This window comes from Phocoena sinus, chromosome 15 (genome assembly GCF_008692025.1).
Source record: "Phocoena sinus isolate mPhoSin1 chromosome 15, mPhoSin1.pri, whole genome shotgun sequence".
NCBI classification, from domain to species: domain Eukaryota; kingdom Metazoa; phylum Chordata; class Mammalia; order Artiodactyla; family Phocoenidae; genus Phocoena; species Phocoena sinus.
Window position 1 is genome coordinate 43,198,640 of NC_045777.1, and position 26,405 is coordinate 43,225,044.

Here is a 26,405-nt window from a genome sequence, read left to right on the forward strand (position 1 = left end):
GTGCATCCAGCTGGGGCCACTCCTGACGGGTGCCACTTGGCCAGACCCAGGTGGCGGCTTCCAGTTGTCAGGGCAATGGGATGCTCTCTTTCCTGAGATACTTACTCTGAGTTCTCTCAGGATGTCATTGAGCCTGTCACTCTTTTTCGTGGAAAACAATTTGGGCAAGAGGTCAGGGTGTGTCTGCTCCCTTCACTTTCTGGCCCATGAACCAGCAGCGGCGGTCACACGCACATTCTGAGTCAAGCCCTGGGTGTGCCCCCCAACACGCACAACGTGGGGGGCCGCTGGGCCCAGGAGGGCTGGCCGTGCTTGTGGGTTCACAGGCGCCCTTTGGGGGCAAGCTGTAAGGACGGGTGATGTTGCCGGTGGGGAGGGTCTTCTGGGCCAGATGTAGCTCACACCCTCTTCCTACAATCTGTCAGAGCCTCCACAAGTGCTGAGTTTGCCTGACTTTTTGTTAAGACCCCCACCCCCATGATTTGTGTGATGTAATAGAAAGTAGGGAGGGCCTCTGAGAAAAGGAGGAAGGCGAAATAAAGAATGAAGACAGAGCTTCGTCATGGCTCATCCTAAAGCACTGTCTGTGCTGTGGTCACTTTTTCCCGTTGTCCCCATCCCTGTGTGTGCCTGCCACGGTCAAGGGGGCAGGACATGTACCCCATGTGGCATCTTTCAGGGAATTCAAGGGCCTGACAAATCTGGCAGGGAGCCTCCTCGCCATTCATACCTTTGAGTGAGCTGCGTTCTGGCAAAGACTCGAAATGCTGGTTTGGAAAGATGCCAGCTTTGAGAACTCGGTGCAACGGACGGTCCATGGCCCATGTCCTCTTACTGCCAGCATTGCATTCCTCTTGTGGAAAGTGCCCACGGAAGGCTGTGCTTCATCCAGATATTGGCTTGGAGGTTGGATCAGACCCCGCAGCGTCCTGGGCAAGACATAAACGGAAGTGTCTTCTTGTCGCAGGCATTGTCACGTTTGTGGGTGATTCCGTCCCAGTGAGTATAGAGACGGAGATAATGTTGGAGCAGGTGAAGGAACGTTACAGAGACCTCGAGATCCAGCTGGAGACCAAGGTCAGGGGGGCTGAGGGAGGCCGGAGGGGTCAGGGAGCTTCCTGCTGCTGGGACGCTTCTGCGCACACGTCGGCCCCATAGTGAGCGCGCTCAGGGGGACGGAGGTTTGCAGGGAAATGTGCATGACATTGATGTTCCGCCTCACACCCGCTTCGGAAGCAGGCAGGACAGAAGGTATAACTACTAATGGGAGGGAGCAGGGTTGTGGTACCCCAGCATCACGAGGGCTGCGCTGAGGCCAGACCTCCCTGCTTACTCTGTGCTGGGGAGTCACAGCTCCCAACTGTGTTCCAGCTGAAGCACCCTGGGACTGCCCTGCGTGGGGGCCTCCCGGGCCACCCTGGCCAGGCCTGTCTTCTTGGGTGAACATGCCTCCAGCTCCGTGACCCTACTGTGGTGGGGTTTGTTGAGGGACGGTACCCACGTCTCGTCAGGTGTCACTGCCAGCGAGGCAGGGCCACCTCTTCCTTGTGGTCCTGCCCCTGGGCTCCTGCTGTGGCCTTGCCCGCCAGGTCTCCAGGGGGTTCAGAGCCACTGCGGCCTCGTGGTAGGCATTGTCCCCCCTCTGCCCTCCTGCTGCTGCTGCTGCCAGGCCCCCAGCCCAGCTCGGCCCCCAGCAGCCTTTCTGCGCCTGCCAGGCCTGCCCCCCTAGGCCGCAGTGAAGGTTACGGGACGTGACAGAAGCAGGCGGCCACACGGGCCCTGGGGAGCCTTTCACAGGCCCCAGCACCTCGTTGAGGCCGGGCCCCCGCTCTTTGGATGCTGTGCCGGGCAGCCTTGTATCGTCAGGCAGATCATGTTTAGGGGCCCCTGGCTGACATCACTCACGCTTCTTTTCCCAGGTGAATTACTATGAAAGGGAGATGGAGGTGATGAAAAGGGCCTTTGCGGAGGAGAGAAAGGAGCTGGAGCGGGCCTTCAAGCTCGAGGCTGGCGTGCTGCAGGGTCAGAAGGCCGAGCTGGCGACGCGGCACCAGGAGTCGCAGGATGCTGTCCGAGGCCTGCGGGAGCGGCTGCAGCGGGCCGTGGAGCTGGAGCGGGGCCACGCGCGGCAGCTGGCCCAGGAGAGGGACCAGCTGGAGGAGGCACTGCAGCGGGTCAGGTCCGGCAACATATCCTTTTGGGATTTCGCGTCCAGGGTTTCTTGCTCAGAACCCGAATTTGAAATTGGATTTGGGCAAACGGCTCAGCATCACAATGGCTGTTACCTGAGGGGTTCTTGTTGGTGCAGACACGTGAGCCCTGAAAGAACAGGCTGTTTTACAAAGAGTCTGACTTTGTAAAAGTCAGGGATCTTAGTTCCCCGACCAAGGATCAAACCCATGCCCCTCCAGTGGAAGCATGGAGTCTTAATCACTGGACCACCAGGGAATTCCCAAAGATTCTGACTTCAAAAATATGTATTAACTAGGGCTTAGGCCCTGAAGCCCTTTGCTTTGTAGAATTTTGACTCACTTTACCTCCTGCCTCTGACTCGCCTGGTAGCAAGGGCAACACGGTCTCCATCGTCTGTCATCTCATGGTCCTTGGGGAGGTGGATAAAAGGCCTAAAAGCCCCAAAATAACAGGAAAGGCCATTAGTCTGGGTCAGTGGGACTGAACCCTAGAACCTGAGAATGGTGATCTGAGTTGTATCCTCTGGCTGCTATTAACTTCTCCATCTTCTATGGGTTTTCTTTGGTATGTTTAGTGTGTATTCTTTTACTTTAACTTTTTATTAAAGTGTTATACGCACAAGAAAAATACACACATGTGTGCAGTTGGAAGAATTGTTGATGAATTGGACATATCTGTGTCCCCAGCACAAGTCCCCCAGGGGTGACTTTTCCAAGTCAGGATAGTGGCAACCCTTGGGGGCTTTGGGGAGCCCCATTTTTTGTTCTGGTTGCTGGTGTACATAAGAATGGAATTGTTGGGTCGTAGGACATAGGTGTGGTTTTCTTTTTACTTATCCTACTTAGAAAACATTGTCTACTGGATGTATAGATTTGTGTCCTATGAAAAACTCTCAGCCATTATTCGCAAAATATTGCTTCTCCCCTCACTGTCCTCTACAACTGGATGTATGATGTTAGGTCTTTTCACTTTTCCTCCATTTCTCTCTATCTATCTATCTATCTATCTGTTTATTTATTTAACATCTTTATTGGAGTATAATTGCTTTACAATGGTGTGTTAGTTTCTGCTTTATAACAAAGTGAATCAGTTATACATACACATATGTTCCCATATCTCTTCCCTCTTGCGTCTCCCTCCCTCCTACCCTCCCTATCCCACCCCTCTAGGTGGTCACAAAGCACCGAGCGGATCTCCCTGTGCTATGTGGCTGCTTCCCACTAGCTAGCTATTTTATGTTTGGTAGTGTATGTATGTCCATGCCACTCTCTCACTTTGTCCCAGCTTACCCTTCCCCCTCCCCGTATCCTCAAGTCCATTCTCTAGAAGGTCTATGTCTTTTTTCCCATCCTGCCCCTAGGTTCTTCATAACCATTTTTTTTTTAGATTCCATATATACGTGTTAGCGTATGGTATTTGTTTTTCTCTTTCTGACTTACTTCACTCTGTATGACAGACTCTAGGTCCATCCACCTCACTACAGATAACTCAATTTTGTTTCTTTTTATGGCTGAGTAATATTCCATTGTATATATCTTCTTTATCCATTCATCTGTCAATGGACACTTAGGTTGCTTCCGTGTCCTGGCTGTTGTAAATAGAGCTGCAGTGAGCATTTTGGTACATGGCTCTTTTTGAATTATGGTTTTCTCAGGGTATATGCCCAGTAGTGGGATTGCTGGGTGGTATGGTAGTTCTATTTTTAGTTTTTTAAGGAAACTCCATACTGTTCTCCATAGTGGCTGTATCAATTTACATTCCCACCAACAGTGCAAGAGGGTTCCCTTTTCTCCACACCCTGTCCAGCACTTATTGTTTGTAGATTTTTTGATGATGGCCATTCTGACTGGTGTGAGGTGATACCTCATTGTCGTTTTGATTTGCATTTCTCTAATGATTAGTGATGTTGAGCATCCTTCTTCCTCCATTTCTTAACCTCTCTTTCATTACTTCCAACTTCTTTTCTGTCTATGGCACATTCTGCCAGTGAGCTTTTCTTTTGACACTGACTTTTTATTTTCCAAAATTCTGTTTAGTTAGTCCTGTCTGATCATTTTTGACAGCTTCTTGTTGCTTGTCTCTTTTAAAATTTCCATCTTTTAGTTAAGTAAACATTTCATAATATTTATCCTTAGTTTGTGTCTGATAATTCCAGTATCTGAGGTTCCTACAGGATCTAATTCTGTTGTTCTGGCTTCTTCTGACTCTCATAGGGGGTCCTTTTCCACATATATTGTGGTGATCTTTGATTGTGAGCTCATGCTTACGTGATGTTTATCTCTGGGAATCCTGGGAGCTGTAGTAGAGGGTGCTCCCTGCAGAAAGGATGTGCTTTGCTTTTGCCAAGAGTTGGGAGCCTCTTAATCTGAGACCACTTTAACCTCTTCCAGGGAACTGGCCCAGTGCATGTATCCACGGTGTGGTTTCTCCACACTGGTGTAGGTGCTGGCCTCAGGGTAACCCCATTTTTGTGTTGCTTAATGCTCATGGCTTTGGTTTCAGCTTCCGGGTTTTTTTTGTTTGGGGACCCCTGGAGGTTTCCATTACCTTCTGTGAGGACATCACACACTAGATGATCAGCTCTGCTCTGGTTATTTGGTGAGTGTGGGCAGCTGGGGTGGAGCAACTGCCATCTTATCTGAGGTCCCCGAAGCTGGAGGCAGGATCCCCTGCCAACCACATACACACACACGCCTGCCTTGAATCAGTTTGTTTTCCATCGTGGAGCCAGAATGACAGTTCAAAACACAGACCTCATTTGTGTCACTCCCCTGCTTGAGGACCCTTTGCTGCTTTTAAAATTCCGTTGACTTCTATGTCTTTATTTTTCTCTCTAGTTCCTCATGAGGAAAAGTGAAGTGGTACTTACGCTCATGAACGAGATACTTATGCTTGACCTTATAAGAATAATACATAAACATATGAGGTCATGTGGCTTTGAGTACTTTTAGATTGAAAAGAAGCTAATGCCAGGTAGAGACCTGTTTAGGGGAATAAATGTCCGCAAGACCAACGTGCGTTAAGGATAGACTCTCTGGGCAGCAGACGTGGGTTTCAGGCTGCCTCCCTGTGATCTTTGCTTGTCAGTTTCTCGTGTGTCACACATCGATGGGGGGTTACCTTCCCAGGGAGTCTCTAAGAGCGTCGGAAGCCAGGGGGGCTCCGGGCAGACTTGGTCCTGGCAGCCACTGTCAGTACTTGCTTTTCCCCCTGAAGGCTCCATGTTGCATCAGGTCGCCCTCTGTCCACTGACACGGGCATCGTCCCAAGCTCCTCCTGGTACTGACCTCAGGGTGTAGGATGGCGGCACTCTTCCCTTGGGATCCGGCCTCCCCAGTCCTTGTGTTCCTCAGCTTTGTGCTGGAGTCCCCTGGGTGGAGGGGGTAGCCACTCTCCTTGCAGTGACCTCACGAGGACTCACCCAGCATCTTGCACTGGTGCCAGCCATGGGCGCACTCACATTTCAGTGGAGGTTATAAGATGCAGGAACAGGCCAGCCGTGAACACGGAGAACCAAGAATACACCAGGGAGTTGTTGATTGTGTGGCCGTTTTAGAAGCTAAGAAAGCTTTGTCTTCTATAGCTTATCTCTAGGGAGATGCAAACCAGAGCAGGTTAACACGGGCTACAGGAGAGTGAAGGAAGTGGTGTCCTGCGCCCTCATCTAGGGAAGGGGAAGTGTGGCTGCAGGGTCACTGCAAGGCTGGACTGCGTGGGGGTGACCAGCTTCTGGAGTTCCCACTCTTGATCCTTTCTTAAATTTCTCATGCAGAATCAAGTTGGATAGGCTCTCTGAAGAAAACACGTTTCTGAAAAATGAGCTGACAAGGATCCAGCAAGAGCTTGAAGCTGCAGAAAGGACAGAGGCTGCACAGAGGTAAGGGCCGTCTCAATGGTCCCACCCCGACCCCGGTCCCTGACAGGGCTTGCTCTTCGTAGAGTAGAGTAAGCTTAGAAGGCATTGCTGTAGAAAGTGGGACGTGTTCACAGATAACCCGCGTTCCAGGAGAGCCGTGCTGCCCTCTGACCAGCCTTGCCAGGCACAGCGGGGCTCGGGCCTCCTTGCAGATGTCAGCAGCCACCTTCCTTCCTGAGCTCCTCGCTCGCAGAAGTAGGAGGTGCCAGGTCAGCACCACCGCCACCAGCTCCGGCACAGGCCCGTGTGCCTCTGACGCTGCTCTGCAAGCACTGCTCACCCTGCAGACATACTCCACATCGTGCTCAGGGCTCGGGGGAGGCACCGAGCATTCTCGTAGGGGCGAGAGATACTCTTGCAGCCTTTCTGGGCGAGTAGGATCTGTTTGTTCTTGTTCTGATAATGGTTTCAGCTGTGCTTTCCTCCGAGGTTCATTCCTGGTCTGTCGATTTCAGTGAGTCAGAATCAGGGGTCGGGGGTCTGAGCACTGAGGCAGGAGCTGTGTGTGTGTGTGTGTGTGTGTGTGTGTGTGTGTGTGTGTGTGTGTGAGACAGAGAGTCAGGGGTCGGGGGCCTGAGCACTGAGGCAGGAGGTGTGTGTGTGTGTGGTGTGTGTGTGTGTCAGGGGTCGGGGGCCTGAGCACTGAGGCAGGAGGTGTGTGTGTGTGTGTGTGTGTGTGTGTGAGAGTCAGGGGTCGGGGGCCTGAGCACTGAGGCAGGAGGTGTGTGTGTGTGTGTGTGTGTGTGTGTGTGTGTGTGTGTGTGTGGAGTCAGGGGTCGGGGGCCTGAGCACTGAGGCAGGAGGTGTGTGTGTGTGTGGTGTGTGTGTGTGTCAGGGGTCGGGGGCCTGAGCACTGAGGCAGGAGTTGTGTGTGTGTGTGTGTGTGTGTGTGTGTGTGTGTGTGTGGAGTCAGGGGTCGGGGGCCTGAGCACTGAGGCAGGAGGTGTGTGTGTGTGTGGTGTGTGTGTGTGTCAGGGGTCGGGGGCCTGAGCACTGAGGCAGGAGGTGTGTGTGTGTGTGTGTGTGTGTGTGTGTGAGAGTCAGGGGTCGGGGGCCTGAGCACTGAGGCAGGAGGTGTGTGTGTGTGTGTGTGTGTGTGTGTGTGTGTGTGGAGTCAGGGGTCGGGGGCCTGAGCACTGAGGCAGGAGGTGTGTGTGTGTGTGGTGTGTGTGTGTGTCAGGGGTCGGGGGCCTGAGCACTGAGGCAGGAGGTGTGTGTGTGTGTGTGTGTGTGTGTGTGTGTGTGTGGAGTCAGGGGTCGGGGGCCTGAGCACTGAGGCAGGAGGGGTGTGTGTGTGTGTGTGTGTGTGTGTGTGTGTGTGTGTGTGAGAGTCAGGGGTCGGGGGCCTGAGCACTGAGGCAGGAGGTGTGTGTGTGTGTGTGTGTGTGTGTGTGTGTGTGTGGAGTCAGGGGTCGGGGGCCTGAGCACTGAGGCAGGAGGGGTGTGTGTGTGTGGTGTGTGTGTGTGTCAGGGGTCGGGGGCCTGAGCACTGAGGCAGGAGGGGTGTGTGTGTGTGAGTCAGGGGTCGGGGGCCTGAGCACTGAGGCAGGAGGGGTGTGTGTGTGTGTGTGTGTGTGTGTGGAGTCAGGGGTCGGGGGCCTGAGCACTGAGGCAGGAGGGGTGTGTGTGTGTGAGTCAGGGGTCGGGGGCCTGAGCACTGAGGTAGGAGGGGTGTGTGTGTGTGTGTGTGTGTGTGTGTGTGTGTGTGAGTCAGGGGTCGGGGGCCTGAGCACTGAGGCAGGAGGTGTGTGTGTGTGTGTGTGTGTGTGTGTGTTGCGGTGGAGGCTCGGGCTTGCCTGTCAGTGGATTTCTGCTTTCACCATCAGAGCCTCATCCAAGGATGGTTTGTTTGGCTTTTTTTTAATGACATTCAAGATGAGCTGGCTCTATACTGCCGAGGACGCGGTGTTGATTGGATTAAAGTGCCTGATGATGAAAGCCTGGGATCCAAAGTGGATGGTCAATAAGCGATCTCCGTTATGTTACGGCAGTTCTGAAATCTGCAAGATCTTTCCCTCCAGGAGCCCTTTTTCCCTAGGTTTGGTGACAGAGCAGTGGCTGTAGGGTACCAGGAGCAGGTGTACAAATGCAAGCCGCCAAGGTGACCGTGAGCGATGAGTGGTCAGTGATACTGTTAACTTTGCTTCTTCAACAGGAAGGAAGTTGAGGTTTTAAAGAGAGAGAAGGAAAAGGCCTGCTCTGAGATGGAAGAGCTCTGCACACAGGTGAAGTATTGACACCTGGCATGAAGCTGATGCCACCCTCCCTTTTCCATTATTTTGAAATAATTCCAAGCTTACAACAAGGAAGCACAGAACTTTGTTGTGAAAGATTCGAGAGTGAGTTGCTGACCCATCAGCCCTCTCCCACCCCAAATTAGGAAATCAGTGTGACTATGAAACCGCCCGATCCTCCAGCCCAGGACCTCGTGTGGCTTCAGTCCACCTGTCCTTGTTGTTAGGACCTGGCGCTTCTGAAGACTACAAGTGGCTGTTTCAGTGTATCTGGTGCTTCCCTGTGATTGGATTCAGATTATGTGTGAATATCCCCAAAGTGATGCTGTGTCCTTCTCATCCCATCCAGTCCGGGGACACAAGCATTAGTGACGTCAGCTTAGATTCTTGGTCAGGTGGTGTTGGTCAGGCTTCTCCACAAAGTTACTTTCCCCTTGGTAATTACTGAATATTTTATGGGGAAATGCTTTGACATGATGTGAGTATCTTGTTCTTCATCAAACTCTCACCCCCTTGTTTTCGCATCCTCTGTTTCTTGGTGGAGTCAGTTATTACTGTGATGGTGGCCAGCTGGTGACTAATCCCAGCTTCCTTTTATATTTGTTAATTGGTGTTCTAGTGTAAGGAAGAGCTTTTTCCTCTCTCCATCTATTTATTTATTTTAATTTATTTATTTTATTTATTTATTCTTGGCTGCATTGGGTCTTCGTTGCTGCGCACGGGCTCTCCCCAGCTGCAGTGAGCGGGGGCTACTCTTCGTTGTGGTGCGCGGGCTTCTCATTGCGGTGGCTTCTCTTGTTGAGGAGCCTGGGCTCTAGAGCACAGGCTCAGTAGTTGTGGCACATGGGCTCAGTAGTTGTGGCTCACGGGCTCTAGAGTGCAGGCTCAGTAGTTGTGGCGCACGGGCTTAGTTGCTCCATGGCATGTGGGATCTTCCCGAACCAGGGCTCGAACCTGTGTCCCCTGCATTGGCAGGCGGATTCTTAACCACTGCACCACCAGGGAAGCCCTCCATTTATTTATTCATCATTATGTTACTATCATAGATTCCTGTTTTATTCAATGGGTTATTAATATGTTACCATCAGTATTTATTTTCATGCTCAGATTGTCCCAGATTTGGCCAATAAGAGCCCCCTCAGGGGGACTTCTGGGTCCTCCTGACAGGTCCTGGTCATTCTTTGCACACTTCCTCACTTTCTGGTGCCTCACGATATTCCAGGTTCATCTAGTACTTCCCTGCCCCAGTCCTGGAAGCAGTCATTTCTCCAAGGAGCCCTTGGTGACTTTTAGTTCCGAATGGTATTTAGAGACCAAGATCTGGGCACTAGGAGTGCTCACGGCTCCTGGGGCATCGCTATGTCCAGGTGCAGTCAGTGCATAGAGCTAGGGAGTGTATACATATATTTACTATGCTCACATGCACATGGTTTCAGGTATACTTATTTATATATCTCCCTACTGAAAACCATGAATTTAAACTCGTATCTGCAATTCCAACATCACAGGGATAATTCTAGTTTTCTCCCTTTCCATATTTGTAACTCTTGCCTCTAGCAATGAAAAACCTGGTTTCCTCATCTTCAATAGAGTTACTTAACTATTTGATTAATCCCTTTACCCTGCAGGTAAATGCCCTGTCTCACTCAGCACTGACCTCCACACTGGTCTCCCTTTGCCGCATAAGTAAATGCCTTCTGTACTTGGTCTCACTTACTGGCTTTTGGACTGAAGCACAGAAGCTGGGATGTGTCATTCTTGTTTTTGTTTTTTAATTCTTTTTAAAATTGAAATTAGTATTGATGATTGCAGACTCCCAGGTGGTTATGAGAAGTATTTTACAGAGAAATACACTTTGTCCAGTTTCTTCCAGTCGTAACATTTTATGGAACTATAGTATAATATTATCTGTGTTAGTTTGCTAGGGCTGCCATAACAAAGTACCACAGAGTGAGTGGCTTATACGACAGAAGTTTATTTCCTCATAGTTCTCGAGGTTAGAAGTCCAGGATCAGGGCAGGACTGGTTTCTTCTGCGGCCTCTCTCCTCGGCTTGTATACAGCTGTCCTCTCCCTGTGTCCTCACGTGGTCGTCCCTCGGATGTGTCTGTGTCCTCATCTCGTATTAGGACACCATCATATTGGACTCATATGACCTCATTTTACCTTAATCACCTCTTTCAAGACCCCATCTCCAAATACAGTCACTCTGAGGTATTGGGGGTTTGGGCTTCAACATGTGAATTGGCAGGGATCAGTCCATAATGAATATCAATGACCAAGATGTCGACATTGATACAATCCATGCGCCTTACTCGGGTTTCCCCAGTTTTACTTGTGTACTCGTGTGTGTGTCACGTTCTATGCAGTTTTATCCCCTGTGTAGGTTCGTGTCTCCATGACCACAGTCAAGATACTGAACAGCTCCAGCTCCACAAAGATCCTTCACGTTGTTCTTTCATGACCACACCCACCGCCTTCCTGCCCACCTACCCCAGCCCCTAACCCCTGAAAACCACTAACTGCCCTTCATTTCCAAAATTGTTTCATTTCAAAATGTGATACAAAAGGAATACAGAATACGAACTTTGGGGTTGCCTTTTCTCACATATCATAATTCCCGGCTGTGTGTCCCCGGTTAGCTTCTTCCTGTCACTGGACACTTTTCCAAGGCATTGATGTCCCACAGCTTGTTTTGTTTTGTTTTGTTTCTTAATATTTATTTCTTTATTTGGCTGTGCCTGGTCTTAGCTGCGGCACATGGGATCTTCGTTGTGGCCTGCGGGATTTAGTTCCCTGACCAGGGATCGAACCCGGGCCCTTGGGAGCATGGAGTCTTAACCGCTGGACCACCAGGGAAGTCGCCCACAGCTTGTTTTAACGCTCACCTTTTAAAGGACGGCTGGGCTGATTCCAGTTTGGGGCTGTCACAGAGGCGCCGTGAACATTCTCAGGCAGGTCTTTGTGTGGTTATAGGTTTTCATTTCATGGGATAAATGCCCGGGAGAGCAGTTGCTGAGTTGTATGGTGGTTACATGTTTAGTTTTATAAGAAATTGCCCAACTCTTATCCAGAGTGGCTGTAACAGTTTCCGTTCCTGCCAGCAATGTGTGCTTGATCGTTTCCCCACATCCTTGCCCACACTTGTGTTGTCACTCTTTTATTTTAGCCACTCTGATAGGTGTGTACTGAGTCAGAAAGTTTAGAGGGGGCTGCTGTTGGGTATCCCCTTCCCCACGCTGGTTCTGATCTGGTAAAAAGGACATTTCCCTTGAGGGCAGGAGAACAGAGCGCTCTGTGTACTTCAGAATGGTCACTGTCTTAGTCTGCTCGGGCTCCATACAGAATGCCACAGACAGGTGGCTTAAACCACAGAAGTTCATTGCCTCACGGTTCTCGAGGCCGGAAGTCCAAGATCAAGGCGAGGCTGACTTGGTTCTGGCGAGGCTCTTCCGGTTTGCAGACGATGCCCTCTCACTCTGTCTTCTCATAAAGTCACTGTCCTATCAGATTAGGACCTCGCCTCTTGAGCACATTTAACCTTAATTACCTGCTGCAAGCCCTGTCTCCAGACACAGCCGAGAGTTTGTGGACACAGTTCCGCCCACAGTAGCCACGTTGTTTCGGGCTCCAGCCATCAGCTCCTGGTGAGCTGTGACTCTCTTTGCCCGTCTCTCCAGTTTTCGGGGCATTGATTTGCCCTGTGACCTCAGTTCTCTGATGGGTCTCAGAAGAGTGATTGAGTTTTCAGTTACTCAGCTTTTTCTTGTTGGGAGGATGGGAGTGATGACCTCCAAGCTCTTTACAGGCCAGACCAGAAATGGTGTTTTGTTTTTCACATGGGATTCTGCGTGTTCACTGTCAGGACGCAGAAGTACAGTGGATTTTCACCTGCCAACCTTGTGTCCTGACACCTTGCTGAGCTCTTACTCTTTCTGGGAGTGTTTTTATTTATTTTTAATTTTTATTATTTTGGCTGCGTTGGGTCTTCGTTGCTATGCGTGGGCCTTCTCTAGTTGTGGCGAGCGGGGGCTCCTCTTCGTTGCACGTGTGGGCTTCTCATTGCGGTGGCTTCTCTTGTTGCAGAACACGGGCTGTAGGCGCACGGGCTTCAGTAGTTGCAGCCCGCGGGCTCCGTCGTTGCGGCACGCGGGCCCTTGAGTACACGGGCTTCAGTAGTTGCGGCACGTGGACTCTAGAGCGTGCGGGCTTCAGTAGTTGTGGCTCACGGGCTCTGGAGCGCAGGCTCATTAGTTGTTGTGCACGGGCTTGGTTGCTCCTTGGCATGTGGGATCTTCCCGGACTGGGGATCGAACCCATGTCCCCTGCATCAGCTGGTGGATTCTTTTTTTTTCACAGAATAAAGCACTGCTTTTACATGGGTCTCAATCTGAAATCCACAAATGCTAGTAAGTCAGTTTTTAAATGTTTTAATTTGTTTCAAAGTTAAACCCAAGACGCATTGACTTCATAGGACATCCACTGAGAAATGTTTTTCTAGGCTGAACACCTCTTTCCCTTTAGTCTCCCCCAGCAGAGCATGTACATGTTAATTACTTTACTGCTGTCCCACCACTCTACCAAGATCACCTAAACTGTGTGTGTAGTATTCCGAATGTTCTTAGTTATACCCTAATTTCACTAACTGCAAAAGATTTTCTGGGATAACCTGTCACATGAATTCTTTGGCTACTTTTGAAGATGAAGTCCGAAGAACTCTTAAATGATTCTCCTTTGTGGGGGTGGGTGGTATTTTATAGGCATTAGCAGCTAGCACCTGGGGCTGTGCTGATCCCATCTGGCATCACTGGGAGGCAACCAAAGACTCATATGATGCAACAGCCAACTGAGTGACTCAAAACTGAAGGTTAAATTTAAAGAAAAAACTAATGTAGAGAAGAAAAGTTCATCCTAGAGGAACTCGTTCTAAGTAATCAATCATTATGCCTCTGTGTGTGTGTGTGTGTGTGTGTGTGTGTGTGTGTGTGTGTGTGTAAGGCACAACCAGATGGATTCAGTGCAGCCTGGCAGGCGGATTCTTAACCACTGCACCACCAGCGAAGTCCTCTGGGAGTGTTTTTGTCACCTCTGGCTTCTCAGACCTCTGCTGTCCCCTGGAGAGACCCATAGCTCTCGCCCCAGCCTGCTTCTTCCTGCGCCTGGCTGATATGGTGGGAACATCCGGCCCTGGGGCGACAGTGACGCGCCCACCAGCTGTGTGTGGACGCCGCTCTGAGGCACGGAGGGCTGCAGACCCTCGGCCTCCAGAGCGGCTGCTGGGGAAAAGCAGATGAGTGAAACGTGGTTTGTGTGAAGGTGTGTGACACCCGGTTGGAAATAACGCACTTCCATGTGTCACCTGCTGGCTGCTGTTTCATCCCAGGCAGCACCGTCCAGGGTCCAGCATCCGCTGCCTGCAAAGTGGGAGATTTTATCAGTGTGCTCCCCGCACCGAGAGCCTCGGATTTTGTGTTTAATGACAATGATTTGAAGAGAATCACGTGCCTCAAGTATAACGAGGGGTTTTTTTTCCCTTCAAATTGCTTAAGATAATGTTAGAAATAACGGTGGGAGAAACAAGAAAACCATGCTAGTTCTCCAGAGCAGTGGTTGGATGTTGATGCGCTGTGAGCCCCCCTAGTGCCCAGTCTGCTGCTTCTTGGAAGGACCAGAGTTCATCCTCTGCCCCGTGGCCAGAGAGCCCATCACTCTGGGGACGCTGAGCTCCTCACCCACTAGTTTCTAGTAGTAACCCCACCCCGCTAGCTGTGATGACCAAAATGGTCTCCAGACATTGCCAAGCGTCCCTCGGGGAGCAAGAGTGTCCCTGGTTGAGAACCACTGGAATGCTGTTTGTTTAAAAAAATAACTTTTTGTTGAGAGTCTGCCTGCCGATGCAGGGGACACGGGTTCGTGCCCCGGTCCGGGAAGATCCCACATGCCGCGGAGCGGCCGGGCCCGTGAGCCATGGCCGCTGAGCCTGCGCGTCCGGAGCCTGTGCTCCGCAACGGGAGAGGCCACAACGGTGAGAGGCCCACGTACCGCAAAAAAAAAAAAATTATAATAACTTTTTCATCTGTGTTTTATCCCTTTTTGTTCTAGAGCCAGAAATGCAAGGATGAATTGTCCCAGCTCAACCACAGGGTCCTGCAGCTGGGAGAGGAGGCCTCCACCCACCAGGCCCAGAGCAAGAAGAATCACATCACCGTTCAGCGGCTGACACAGAGGCTGGAGGAGGCGGCACGCCGGGAGGAGCTGCAGGTGAGTGGCCGGCGCGGCAGGGAGGGGCAGACAGGCTGGCCTCAAACAGATGAGGCACAGCCCTGCTGTGCCTGGAGGTAAAGGGAGGGACTTAACAAGCAAGCCCTGAAAATATGTGGACTTCAGCAGCTTTTACAAAGCCTGGTATCTAGAAAAAGTAGTAGAGAGGAATTAACTCTTGATGATAGGAGAGTAAGTTGGTACAACCTCTCCGGAGGACAGTATGGCAAAATATACGTCAAGAGCATCAGGAACGCCCGTGCGCTCTGGCTTCATGATTCTGCTAGTGGGAACTTTACTGAGCATTGTGTACGGACTTAGCTGGAAGTGTGTTCATTGCTGTGGTATTTATAATAGCAAAACAGAATTGGAATCAGCTTTGAATCATCAACAGTATTGAGTTAGTCAGTAAATGATGGCACAGCCACTAAAAACCATGGTTTTGAAAAGTATTTAACACTCAAGATATAATAAGAGGGGGAAAGCACAGCATACAACAGAAGTCCGTGCGTGTGGAGGGAGGGCCAGGAGATACAGCAGAACGTCGGGTGTGGTCCTCGGGCTGCTGGGATCACGTTTGCTTCTCTGAAGTTTCTGCATTAAACGTGTATCACACTTTTGCTAAGATACTGCTTATACTTGTGAAACTGATTTTTAAAAAACAGGATAACCAGATCCAAAAACTTGAACTTGAACTTGAACACGTGACTCAGGAACGTCAGAGCCTGAGACTGGCACAGTCACAGCTGAGAGAGGCCCTCGAAGAGAGTCGGGACCAGGTGGGTGTGTGCTGTGGTCCCAACCCAGGAGGGGTCAGCCTTGCCTCTGACGGCCTGTCCGGGACTAGTCCAGCCAGGGGCATCCTTGGTCTGCCTCAGGTCGCCCAGCTAGTTGGGCCTCCACCAGGCCCAGGACTGAGTCAGGCTCAGTCCAGGGTCGGGTTGAACTCAAGTGAGCCACGTGAAGAGCTGCGCCTGTTCCTCACGAGGGGAAGAGGCCATAGCAGTGCCTCCAGGTGTGCCCTCTACAGATGGAGGGGCCAGGGAACGGGGCAGGTGGCCTCTGAGGTCCAGGCCAACACGGCAGAGCAGCCCCCGAGGTGACCCAGCTCCGCGCCCCCAGTGGAGCCCAGGTGTCACGTACCTGTGGGTGTTCCACCTGCTCTCCTGCCGCAGCTTTTGTCCAGCGCGCACCAGGCTCAGGGGAGGCAGGGAGTTCGCGGTCTGGGACAAACATATGTGAGCAAAGTGGGCCCAGGAGGGACGGTGGGTGCCTGACAGCGTGAGGTTCAGGGACACAGGGCTGGTTCTTCTGAGGAGTTCGAACAGGAGAAGGGAGGTGACGGGGTGAGGTGCCCTGAGGGCCACGGGCCCAGTGTGGACTCAGACCTGGGGTGTGCTTGGAGGGCCAGGGTACAGCAGCGGGAAAAGGGCCGTGGGAGAGGGTCTCTAACCCGCATGCCTCTGCCCAGCCTTTGTACCAGGTTCCCCAGCTGGCCCCTGGCCTGACTCCTGGACTTGGCTGTGGTCACCTGGTGTGAACAGTCACTTCTCAGATGGCCCGGGGCTGCAGAGGGATCGGTCTGGGTGTGGGATCCCCCACCGGGGCCTTATGAGGTGCTGTCAGGCTCCTGTGGGCTCAGCCCCCCGCCGTAAGCAGGCACTATGCCCGAGGTGCCGCCACGTACTGGGGGCTCCCTTCTCTACTTTTAGTGCCAAAGGAACCTTGAGAAATTGCCTGGGCTAGATTGAGCCTTCGAGGCTAAGGAGTCAGACCCATCTGCTGGCAGGCTGGCTGGGCTGCCGGAGGTCTCCGTGCCCGCTGGGCTGCTCAACGTTCAGCTGCCGTCACGGCAGGAGATGCTGCACTTAAGCGGGCTGCTGCGATGTGAGCTGGCGCCCCTTTTGTGATTTAGACGGGGACCCCCGTGAAACACACCTGGATGAAAGTGTGGAGAAGGGAAGTAAGAGCTTCCAGGGCACCTAGGGACCCTCTGGGTGTGTGGAGGTGAGGTGCACACAGAGCCACGGGGAGGGAGGGAGTGGTCACCGGTGCGCCATGAGTGGTTCCAAGGTCACAGGTCCAGCAGGGGAGCCAGGCGTCCAAGAGGGCACTTACAGGGGTGCCATGGACTGGGGCACCCGCACCGGCCTCTCCACGACATGGGGTTCTCAAGGTGCAGCAACCAGGCGCCCCCAGAAGAGCATACAGGTGGCTAGGCTTCTGAGGCCGGTGCCCGGGAGTTCTGAATATCACTTCCCCACATTCTGCCAGTCCAGCTTGGATTCAGGGCAGGAGGGGCTGCCGTCTGAGGGGCTCGCTGCCCCGCCCCGGCATCCAGAACGCGAAGGCCCTGGCTTCCCGGCTGCAGTGGCCCCGCTGCTCTCCTGGGGACGTCCCCCTTCTCAGGTGGCAGTTGAGCAGGGCTCTCCGGAGGCAGCCCAGCCTCCACCCGCACCTCACTTCACAAGGAGGGGGCTCGGGGCACTCAGTCGGGCAGTGCTGATATACCACCCAGCCAAGTGGAAAGCGGGCGGCGAGGAACCTGGGCAGGGGGTGTGAAGAGCACTTTCGGGTGGGTAGGGGCGCAGACACGGGCCAGAGTGACTGCAGAGGGACCGTCTGAATCTCGAAAGTCGGGAGGAGGCTACATCTGGTGGAGGGTGTGTGGGAACTGTCCTCCCCTCTCTTCACCCCAAAGAGCACGGTAGCTGCCCTGCTGGACCCGTGTGTATGGGTGTGTCTCTGGGGGGACCCGTCCTGGAGAATGGCCTGGGGTGGCCCCTCAGACACGCAGTGACACGGGACGGTGAGGGAAGTGGGGCTGCGGGCTCACAGCCTCGCCCTTGCCTGGCATGGCCGGCGCCCTCCTCTCCAGCCTGCCCACGGCAGGACCCCTGGCAGAGCTGTTGCCTCTCCTGTCTGTGAGGTCTCAGAGGGAAGTTCCATGTGTTCCAGACGAAGCTGCCAGAGTCCAAGTGATAGAAGTGGTGTTGAGATCCGGCCTCCCAGGTGGTCCGTCAGGGGAAGTAGCCAGGCTCTGGACAGCTTGGTAGCAACGCCCCAGTGGGTTCTGTGCCCAGGGAGCGGGTGCTGAGGTCCATCCACACCTGCTCCCAGCCCCTCGCTGATCACTGTGTGACCCACCTCTGGGACCCCGGCCGCAGCCAGGTGTCAGGAGCGTGAACTCTTCACTTAGAGGAAGGCTGCCGTACACAGCTGGCGTGGGTCACAGTATTAAAGGAATTACGCCCCAGTAATGTACCCGGGAGGTTACGTAACCCAGCGGGAGGTCACGTGGAGGATTACAGGCGGGCCTTCCTGGCTCTCACTGTGCAGAAGCGCCAGCTGCATGGAATTTGGGCGTCAGAATTCAGCCAAACGGGCTCTTTAGAAATCGTGGGTTTTGCTGCAGACACTTCCCTCGTGGGGTGACCTCAAAGGTAGGGATGCAGCCTTCTGTGCCTGGTAGTGACCCGGTAGCTCTGGGCAGTTCCCCCCACACTGGGTGCCTTCTCCCCGGGCAGCTGTACGGGGCCACCACGAGGCTGAGGCTGGCCCAGTCCCAGCACGCCCACGCGGTCCAGCAGCTGCAGGAGCAGATGGAGCAGCTGGTGCCTCGGGGCTGCGTGGCTGAGCTGCAGCAGCTGCTGGAAGGGGAGCGGCAGGCGGCTCGGCAGCTCCAGGTGGAGGAACGGGTAAGTGAGGACGGGGGCCCAAGGGCCGGCTGAGGGTGACGGGGAGGTTAAGGTTGGCTCTCTGGTGACTTAGCCAGAAGCTGCCCAGGTGCCCAGGGGAAGATGGCCCCGCAGATGTCCCACGACGTGAGGACTGGTTTATGGAAGCTATGGGACCCAACTTGCCCTGAGAACTGGGGGGCGTTGAGCAGCCGACCCAGAAGGCACCCCAAAGCCCCCCAGTCTGTCTTCCGGGCTGCACGTGTCTGCAGCCAGCCACACAGCCACACACATGGTCCCCGCTTCCAGGCCTGAAAGATGGTGATAGAGGGGCCGCGAGGGAGGCGACGGGCAGGGTCCCTGCCTGTGTAGCCCTGTGAGAGTACAGGCAGGTGCAAAGGTCCTGAGGTGGGCTGTGCTCGGCATGTTTAAAGGTAGCCAGGGCGTGGGGGGCGGTTGGACAAGAGGTCAGCGCAGTGACAGCACAGACTTGGGGAGCCCGGCTGTGTGCCATGTGCTGCCCTAGGCATCTAGGCACATGGAAGCAGAGTCACAGCCTCAAAGGGCAGCAGGACAGTGGCTCAGACCACGCACTGCAGGGATCTGGATCCTGGCTGCACCACCCCAGCCGAGTGACCTCAGGCCAGTTAACCTCTCTGTGCTTCCGTTTCTGTCAACTTCTGGTGGCAGCGGTTCCCACCTGAAAGCACCCTCTCAGGCACCAGTGAGTGAGCACCTTAAAGTGTAAGCCTGCGGGGCACATCTTGGTCCTCAGAGTTCGTGAGGTGGGGGTGGGGGAGGGCCAGAGGGTGAGGCACCTTCACGAGGGAGGAACTGGCGCAAGCCTGCAAAGGTGGGTGAAATTCGACGTTTGTAAAACAAATTCTAATGAAGACTAGCCTTTCAGCGTTGTGCAAAAACGTTACGCTGGAGAGACAGTTAATCTGTGAGAGATTATTGACAGAACAAAGAAATTTAGTCAGAAATCCTTTAGAAAGACTAACGTGTTTGGGGAAACTCACCTTTGAGTCATTTAGGACTCAAGGGACAAATCCTAGCACAAAGCAGTCTGCTGATCTGCTTAGACTACAATGAGAAATGCAGCTTTGTGGCTTGTGAGACATTTCTAACCGTCCCTCTACGGATGAAAGGTTATCCACACGCTCAGATTTGCACACGTCAGCTAATTTCCATTCTAAAGTAAATAAACCCCTGATGATTCTTTTTAAAATGTACAGTGTTCGTCTCTAACCTCCTTTTGTGCAGGAAGCACATGAAAAACAGCTGAAAGCCGCAGAAGAGCGGGTGGAGGAGGTGGAAATGATTTTGAAGAACGTGGAAGCGCTCCTCCAAGAGAAGGTGCGTGAGCTGAAAGAGCAGGTAAGTGATGACGCCTCGTTTGGGCATTCAAGTAGCTGATCAGGGAGACATAACCCAAGAGAACCCCATGTCCTGTGGAATCACTGAGAGGTAGAGAGGAGAGAGGCCATTGCTGCCCTAAAAGTTCCACTTGGAGCTACAGGAAATGAAACATGAGAATCTGTAGAAATACTTTTCTTACACAGCAGTCAGGTATGGTTCACCTGCGGCATCCGGAGCTGCAGGTCCCCGGGCAGCGTCACTCTGTGCGGGCCACCGGCTCCTGACCACCCCCGCATCTCTGCAGCCCCTCCCCTGCCGGCACTGCCATCCTCCCACCCTCTCTGTCCCTGGTCCTCATGTTCCTTCCCAGCAGTCAGACTCGGTGACTCCCGCAGTCACTCCTGGCAAAACCTCAGCCCAAACCCCAGGTGAACCCTAAGGCTCCTGCATGTGGAGGTGCCAGGGTGGCCGGGGAGCTGTCCCAACTACACCCTCGCCCCCACTGCCCTCTCCAGGGGGCCCTTGCCCTCCTGTCTCTGACCTCCAGCACCTCTCCCCTCAGCTGTGCTCTGTGCTTGTTTCACTGGAAGACCAGAAGTGCCCAAAGAAATGCATGTGCCTGTGTCCCCTCCCCGCCGCCCCAGCCCTCCCATCCTCTGGAGCCTTGTCTCAACACCACCTTCCAGAGCCCTGGTCCTACCAGCTCTCTGCTCCTCTTTACAGAAGTCCTTCAGAGCTGTCTGTGCCCTCACCTGCCCACCCAAGTCCAAAACCTTGGAGTCCTGATGGACCCCTTCCCATCTCATCCTTCAGCTAGGCCTTCAGCGTGGGATACAGAGCCCCCATCTCTTGGGTCCTAACAGCTGGTGTCCTTGTTTCCTTTGATGTGCTTTCAGCGGCAACAGTCACCTTCAAATGTGACGGAGGTGTTGGCCCTCCTCCGCTCAGAAACCTCCAGTCTTTCTACATCCCTCAGAGTAAAAGGCAGTTTTTACAGTGGTCTTCACGGTTCTGCAGGACCTATTCCCCTCCCCTTGGCCCCCTGCCCAGCCAGCATGGCAGCTCTGACTTCCTCACAGGCCTCCTGGCCATTCCTGTCATCCCCACATGTGCCAGCTCTGCGTGGAATGTTCATGCCGGACAGCCTCACTGACTTACCCGGTGCTTTATTCAGCTCTCCGTCCAAATGTCAACATACAGAGAAGCCCTCTCTGTTCACCTCAGTCTCAGCTGTGTGTCCCCTCCTGGGTTTTCTGTTAGCAGGTCCCACCACCCAACGCTGGTCCACCACCAGTCCCACCATCCAAAACTGCGAGCTTGGTTCTGGTCTGTCTCCTTCCATTGGAATACATGCCCTGTGAGAGCAGGGCTGTTGCTAGGGCAGCACCTGGCCAACGGAGCTGCTCAGTTAACTCTTGAGTGAATGTATGTAGTGCTGACTCACGAAGCGCAAATCTGGGACCCCCGTGTCTTAGCATCCTGACTAGTGTGGCCTGTGTCCCCATCACTGAAGCCTCTACAGCTGCTGTGTGTGTGGTGACCACAGTGCCTCACTGTGTCCTGGGTGACGGGATGGGCCTGCAGAGCACACTGAGATGAGCCAAACATTTTGGGTACTCTTGACAATTTCCTTCCTTTTTGAGGCCTACAGATTTTGGTCTTTTTGTCTTCATTTTATGGTAAAAATCAATTTGTGCAAAATTGGCTGAAGTTTTCTCTACCACATAGTTCATCAGATTCTCAATTTCCTCTCTCCCGCCAGGATAACAAAAATTGTCATTACATCCAATATTTGCTTCCAATGTGTTAAGAATCCCCAAACTGTGGTTTGAACAACGTGGAAGACTGGGAGGGGCAAGCTGGTAGCATGGCATTTCTGCATTAGATTCACAGTGAAGTGTGGCTTTCTCCCCTGTCCAGTTTGAAAAGAATACACGATCCGATTTGCTGCTCAAGGAGCTCTATGTGGAAAATGCTCACCTAACGAAAGCGCTTCAGGTCACTGAAGAGAAGCAACGAGGTGCTGAGAAAAAATCCCGATTCTTGGAAGAAAGAGTTAGAGCTCTCAACAAACTACTCAGTAAGATCGCTTCAGCATCTCTCTCTGTGTAGACTGCTTTTCTTCCTGGAGTTCATTCTGAAAGAACATCTTTTAAAAGTAAACCACTGTGATGCCATAACTTCTATGGCTCATTGGCCGCACACCCCTGGACAGATGAGGATTATGACTCTCTGTTCACCCCACAAGCATTTAATGAAGGTCGACTATGTGCCAGATGCTGAGGAAACAGACATGTTGGAAAAGACTATATATTTTTTTAGTGGTCCCTACGTAAAATTCCTAAATTTGCTGCTTACTAGTGGAACAGGTTATGGGGGCTCTCAGCAAGGTAAATGGTAAAATAGTTTTAATGTTTTACTTCTGACCTTGGCTACAGAGACTAAAATGCAAAGTCAGGGCTCTGCAGTGCTGCCATTTCACTGTTGCTGCTCTGGTTGAGTCACTGGCATTCTCCATAGTGGGTGGATACAGACACTCCAGAAATGCTTCACTTCCTGTGACTGTCAACTGGCGATGAGGGATACAGGAGGGGAAGCCCCTTTGTTGGGGGTCAGCTCCACTGCAGGGATGTTTGGACCGTGCTTGTTATTTTAGGGCTGTGGACTCAGGGAGGATGGTTTCTATTGTGAATGCAATCTTTTCCTCATTGAAGTGTCATCACACTGGAAAGTATATATGTAAAAAAAAAAAAAAAAAAAGTATAGTTTTATATCCAAAATATACATAAATTATGGCCATTTGGTTTATCAGAGTAAACTACTGTAATATGAAGAGTCACTGTATTTGCAATAAAAGTTCTTTTCTATTAAAATTGATTTCTAAGTGTTTTTTTGTTATTTATCTTTGGCTGCATTGGGTCTTCATTGCTGCGCTTGGGCTTTCTCTAGTTGTGTCGAGCAGGGGCTACTCTTCACTGTAGTGAGTGGGCTTCTCATTGCGGTGGCTTCTCTTGTTGCGGAGCATGGGCTCTAGGCTCTCGGGCTTCAGTAGTGGTGGCGCACGGGCTCAGTAGTTGTGGCTTGCGGGCTCTAGAGTACAGGCTCAGTAGTTGTGGCGCACAGGCTTAGCTGCTCCACAGCATGTGGGATCTTCCCAGACCAGGGCTCGAACCTGTGTCCTCTGCGTTGGCAGGCGGATTCTTAACCAATGCGCCACCAGGGAAGCCCCTAAGTATTTTTTAAACTATAAAATATTTCAAAGATATAGAAAAACAGCTTCATAAGAAACATTCATATGTATTACATAAACATTCAGATGTATTAAAAACATTGTTGCAACATTTTGGATAAAAGCGCAGTCCCTGTTCTACTGCATTCAACCTTCCTGGAGGCAACTGCTGTCCTGAAGCTGCTGCACCTCCCCACTATCTGTCTGTACAGTCATTGTACACATGCCTGAACGAGAAAAACCTTAAACCACTGGAATAGATGGAAAGACCAGATCCTGGATAGGAGGACTCGACACTATAAAGTGGGTTCTTGTATCCACGCACCTGTGGTCAATTAATCTATGACAAAGGCAGCAAGGATACACAATGGGGGAAAGTGGTGCTGAGAAAACTGGACAGCTACATGTAAGAGAATGAAATTAGAACACTCTCTAACACCATACACAAAAATAAACTCAAAACGGATCAAAGACCTAAATGTAAGGCCAGAGAGAAAAAACTCTTAGAGGAAAACATAGGCAGAACACTCTTAGGGAATTCCCTGGTGGTCCAGTGCTTAAGACTTAGCTCTTTCACTGCCATGGGCCCTGGGCTCGATCCCTGGTCGGGGAACTAAGATCCACAAGCAGCACAGCACAGCCAAAAAATAAATTAAAAAAACAAAACAATGCTCTTTGACATAAATCGCAGCAATATCTTTTTTGATCCACCTCCTAGAGTAATGAAAATAAAAACAAAAATAAACAAATGGGACCTAATTAAACTTTAAAAACTTTTGCACAGCAAAAGAAACTTTAAAACAAAAAGACAACCCACAGAAAGGGAGAAAATATTTGCAAACAAAGTGACCAACAAGTGATAATCTCCAAAATACACAAACAGCTCATGCAGCTCTATGTCAAAAAAAACACAACCCAATCAAGAAATGGGCAAAAGATCTAAATAGACATTTTTCCAAAGAAGATATACAGATGGCCAAAAAGCAAATGAAAAGATGTTTAACATCACTAATTATCAGAGAAATGCAAATCAAAACTACAGTGAGTTATCACCTCACGCCAGTCAGAATCGCCATCATCAAAAAGTCCACAAATGATAAATGCTGGTGAAGGTGTGGAAAAAAAGGAACCTTCCCACACTGTTGTTAGGACTGTAAATTGGTACAAGCCTATGGAGAATAGTACGGAGGTTCCTTAAAAAACTGAAAATAGAACTACCATATGATCTAGCAATCACACTCCTGGGCATATATCCGGAGAAAACCATAATTTGAAAAGATACACGCACCCCAACGCAGCACTATTTACAATAGCCAGGACATGGAAGCAACCTAAATGTCCATCAACAGAGGAATGGATAAAGAAGACGTGGTACATATATACAACGGTATATTACTCAGCCATAAAGAAGAACAAATAATGCCGTTTGCAGCAACAAGGATGGACCTAGAAATTATCATACAAAGTGAAGTAAGTCAGACAGAGAAACACAAACATTATATGATATCATTCATATGTGGAATCTAATTTTAAAAATGATACAAATTCTGTTTACAAAACAGACTCAGATTTTGAAAACAAACATATGGTTACCAAAGGGGAAATGTGGGGGGGTGGAGAGATAAATTAGGAGCTTGGGATTAACATACACACACTACTATACATAAAATAGATAACCAACAAGGACCTACTGTATAGCACAGGGAACTCTATTCAATATTCTGTAATAACCTATATGGGTAAAGAATCTGAAAAAGAATGAATACATGTATATGTATAACTGAATCACTTTGCTGTGCACCTAGAACTAACAACATTGTAAATCAACTCTACTCCACTAAATTAAAAACAAAAAATGTAGGTTCTTCCAAATTAGAATTCAAGACCAGAATGACATCTGGAATATCCCAAATATTTGGAAACTGAAATTACCCACAAAGCAATGAGGAAATTAGAACATATTTTGAATTAACTGAAAATGAAAACATTAAAATTTGTGGAGGTGGAGTAAAAGTGGTACTTAGGGCAATATTCATAGCACTAAGTAACTGCATCATAAAAAAAAGGTCTGAAATCAGTGACCTCAGCTACCACCTTAGAAAAAGAGACAATTAAACCCAAAGTAAGCAGAAGAAAGGAAATAATAAACATCACTAGGAATAAGGAATAGAAGAACAGGGGTTGGCAAACTTCATGCTGTATGTGAAAGCTAGCTCCATGGCCTGCTTTTGTGCTACAACTGAGCACTGAGCAGCTGTAACAGAGACTATGTGGACTGCAGTCTAAAATAAAGTTTGATGACCCTAATAAACTAAAAGACAAAAACTCTATGATCATCTCAACAGATGCAGAAAAGGATATGACAAAATCCAACATCCATTCCTGATAAAAACTCTCAGTGAACCAGGAATAGAAGGGAACTTCCTTAACCAGATAATGGGCATCTACAAAAAACTCAGTTATGTTATACTTAATGGTAAAAGACTGAGTGCTTTCCACCTAAGATCAGGAACAAGATAGGGACTTCTGTTCAAACCACTTTTATCCGGTACTCTCCTAAAGGTTCTAACTCGTCCAGTTAGGCAAGAAAAAGAAATAAAAGGCATCTAGATTAGAAAGGAAGGAATAAAAGTTTTGATTCACAGAAAACATGACCATGGCGTAGAAGACTTGATATAATTTACAAAAAAGCTATTAGAACTAAAAAGTGAGTTTAGCAAGGATGCAGGACACAAGTTCAATATCAATTGTATTTCTATTTATAAACAATTAGAATTTGAAATTTAACAATACCATTTACAACAGCATCAAAACTATGAAATGCTGGCAAGAGATACGATAGACCTGTATACTGAAAACTACAAAATATTGCTGAGAGAAAAGGAAGAAGACAAAAATAACTGGGCTGTTTATGGGCTGAAAGGTTCAATATTGTTAAGATGTCAATTCTTCCCAAATTGATACACAGATTCAATGTAGTTCCAAACAAAATGCTACCAGGTCTGTTTTTGGCAGAAACTGACAAGCTGACCCTAAATTTCATATGAAAAGCAAAGGACTTAGCACAGCCAAGACAAATAAGAAAAGTAGAAATTTGGTGCAAACTAGATAATGCTATCTATTTCTAGAACTATTCTAATCACCGACCTCAGCTTCCACCCTAAATAACTAGAAAAAGAAGAAATTAACCCCAAAGTAAACAGACAGAAGGAAATCATGAAGATCACTACAGAGGTCAAGGAATAGAACAGGGGTGGGCAAACTCCATGCTGTGGGTGAAGCCCAGCCCCAGGGCCTGCTTTGTGAATAGACTGCTTGGCACAGCAAACCATTCACTTGCGTACTGTGAGGACAAAGGTACTACAGCAGTTGAATATCCATATACCATCCCCACACCCCTGCCGTGACCTTGGAATCCACACCTTACACCATATACAAAAATTAACTCAAAATGGATCATAAACTTAAGTGTAAAACCTAAAAGTTTCCTTCTAGATGAAGGAAAAAATTTTTGTAACCTTGGGCTGGAAAGAA

General features: G+C 50.4%; 1 protein-coding gene across 9 annotated transcripts in view; it reads left to right on the plus strand.

Moving 5' to 3' along the window:
* Positions 1 to 22,519, plus strand: part of NINL (ninein like) — a 125,769-nt gene extending 103,250 nt beyond the window's left edge. For 4 of the 9 annotated variants that reach the window (XM_032606937.1, XM_032606936.1, XM_032606940.1 and 1 more), the window contains 9 exons: positions 968 to 1,077; positions 1,920 to 2,179; positions 5,966 to 6,070; positions 8,265 to 8,334; positions 14,445 to 14,603; positions 15,269 to 15,382; positions 18,131 to 18,301; positions 19,547 to 19,660; positions 21,563 to 22,519. In XM_032606937.1, the coding sequence (XP_032462828.1) occupies positions 968 to 1,077; positions 1,920 to 2,179; positions 5,966 to 6,070; positions 8,265 to 8,334; positions 14,445 to 14,603; positions 15,269 to 15,382; positions 18,131 to 18,301; positions 19,547 to 19,660; positions 21,563 to 21,754 (1,295 nt within the window). In that variant the 3' untranslated portion in view covers positions 21,755 to 22,519. Of the gene's footprint in view, positions 1 to 967; positions 1,078 to 1,919; positions 2,180 to 5,965; positions 6,071 to 8,264; positions 8,335 to 14,444; positions 14,604 to 15,268; positions 15,383 to 16,315; positions 19,661 to 21,404 lie in introns of those variants that run through there. The other 5 variants (XM_032606942.1, XM_032606939.1, XM_032606943.1 and 2 more) reach the window with 5 other exon arrangements.
* The last annotated feature ends 3,886 nt before the right edge of the window (positions 22,520 to 26,405 follow it).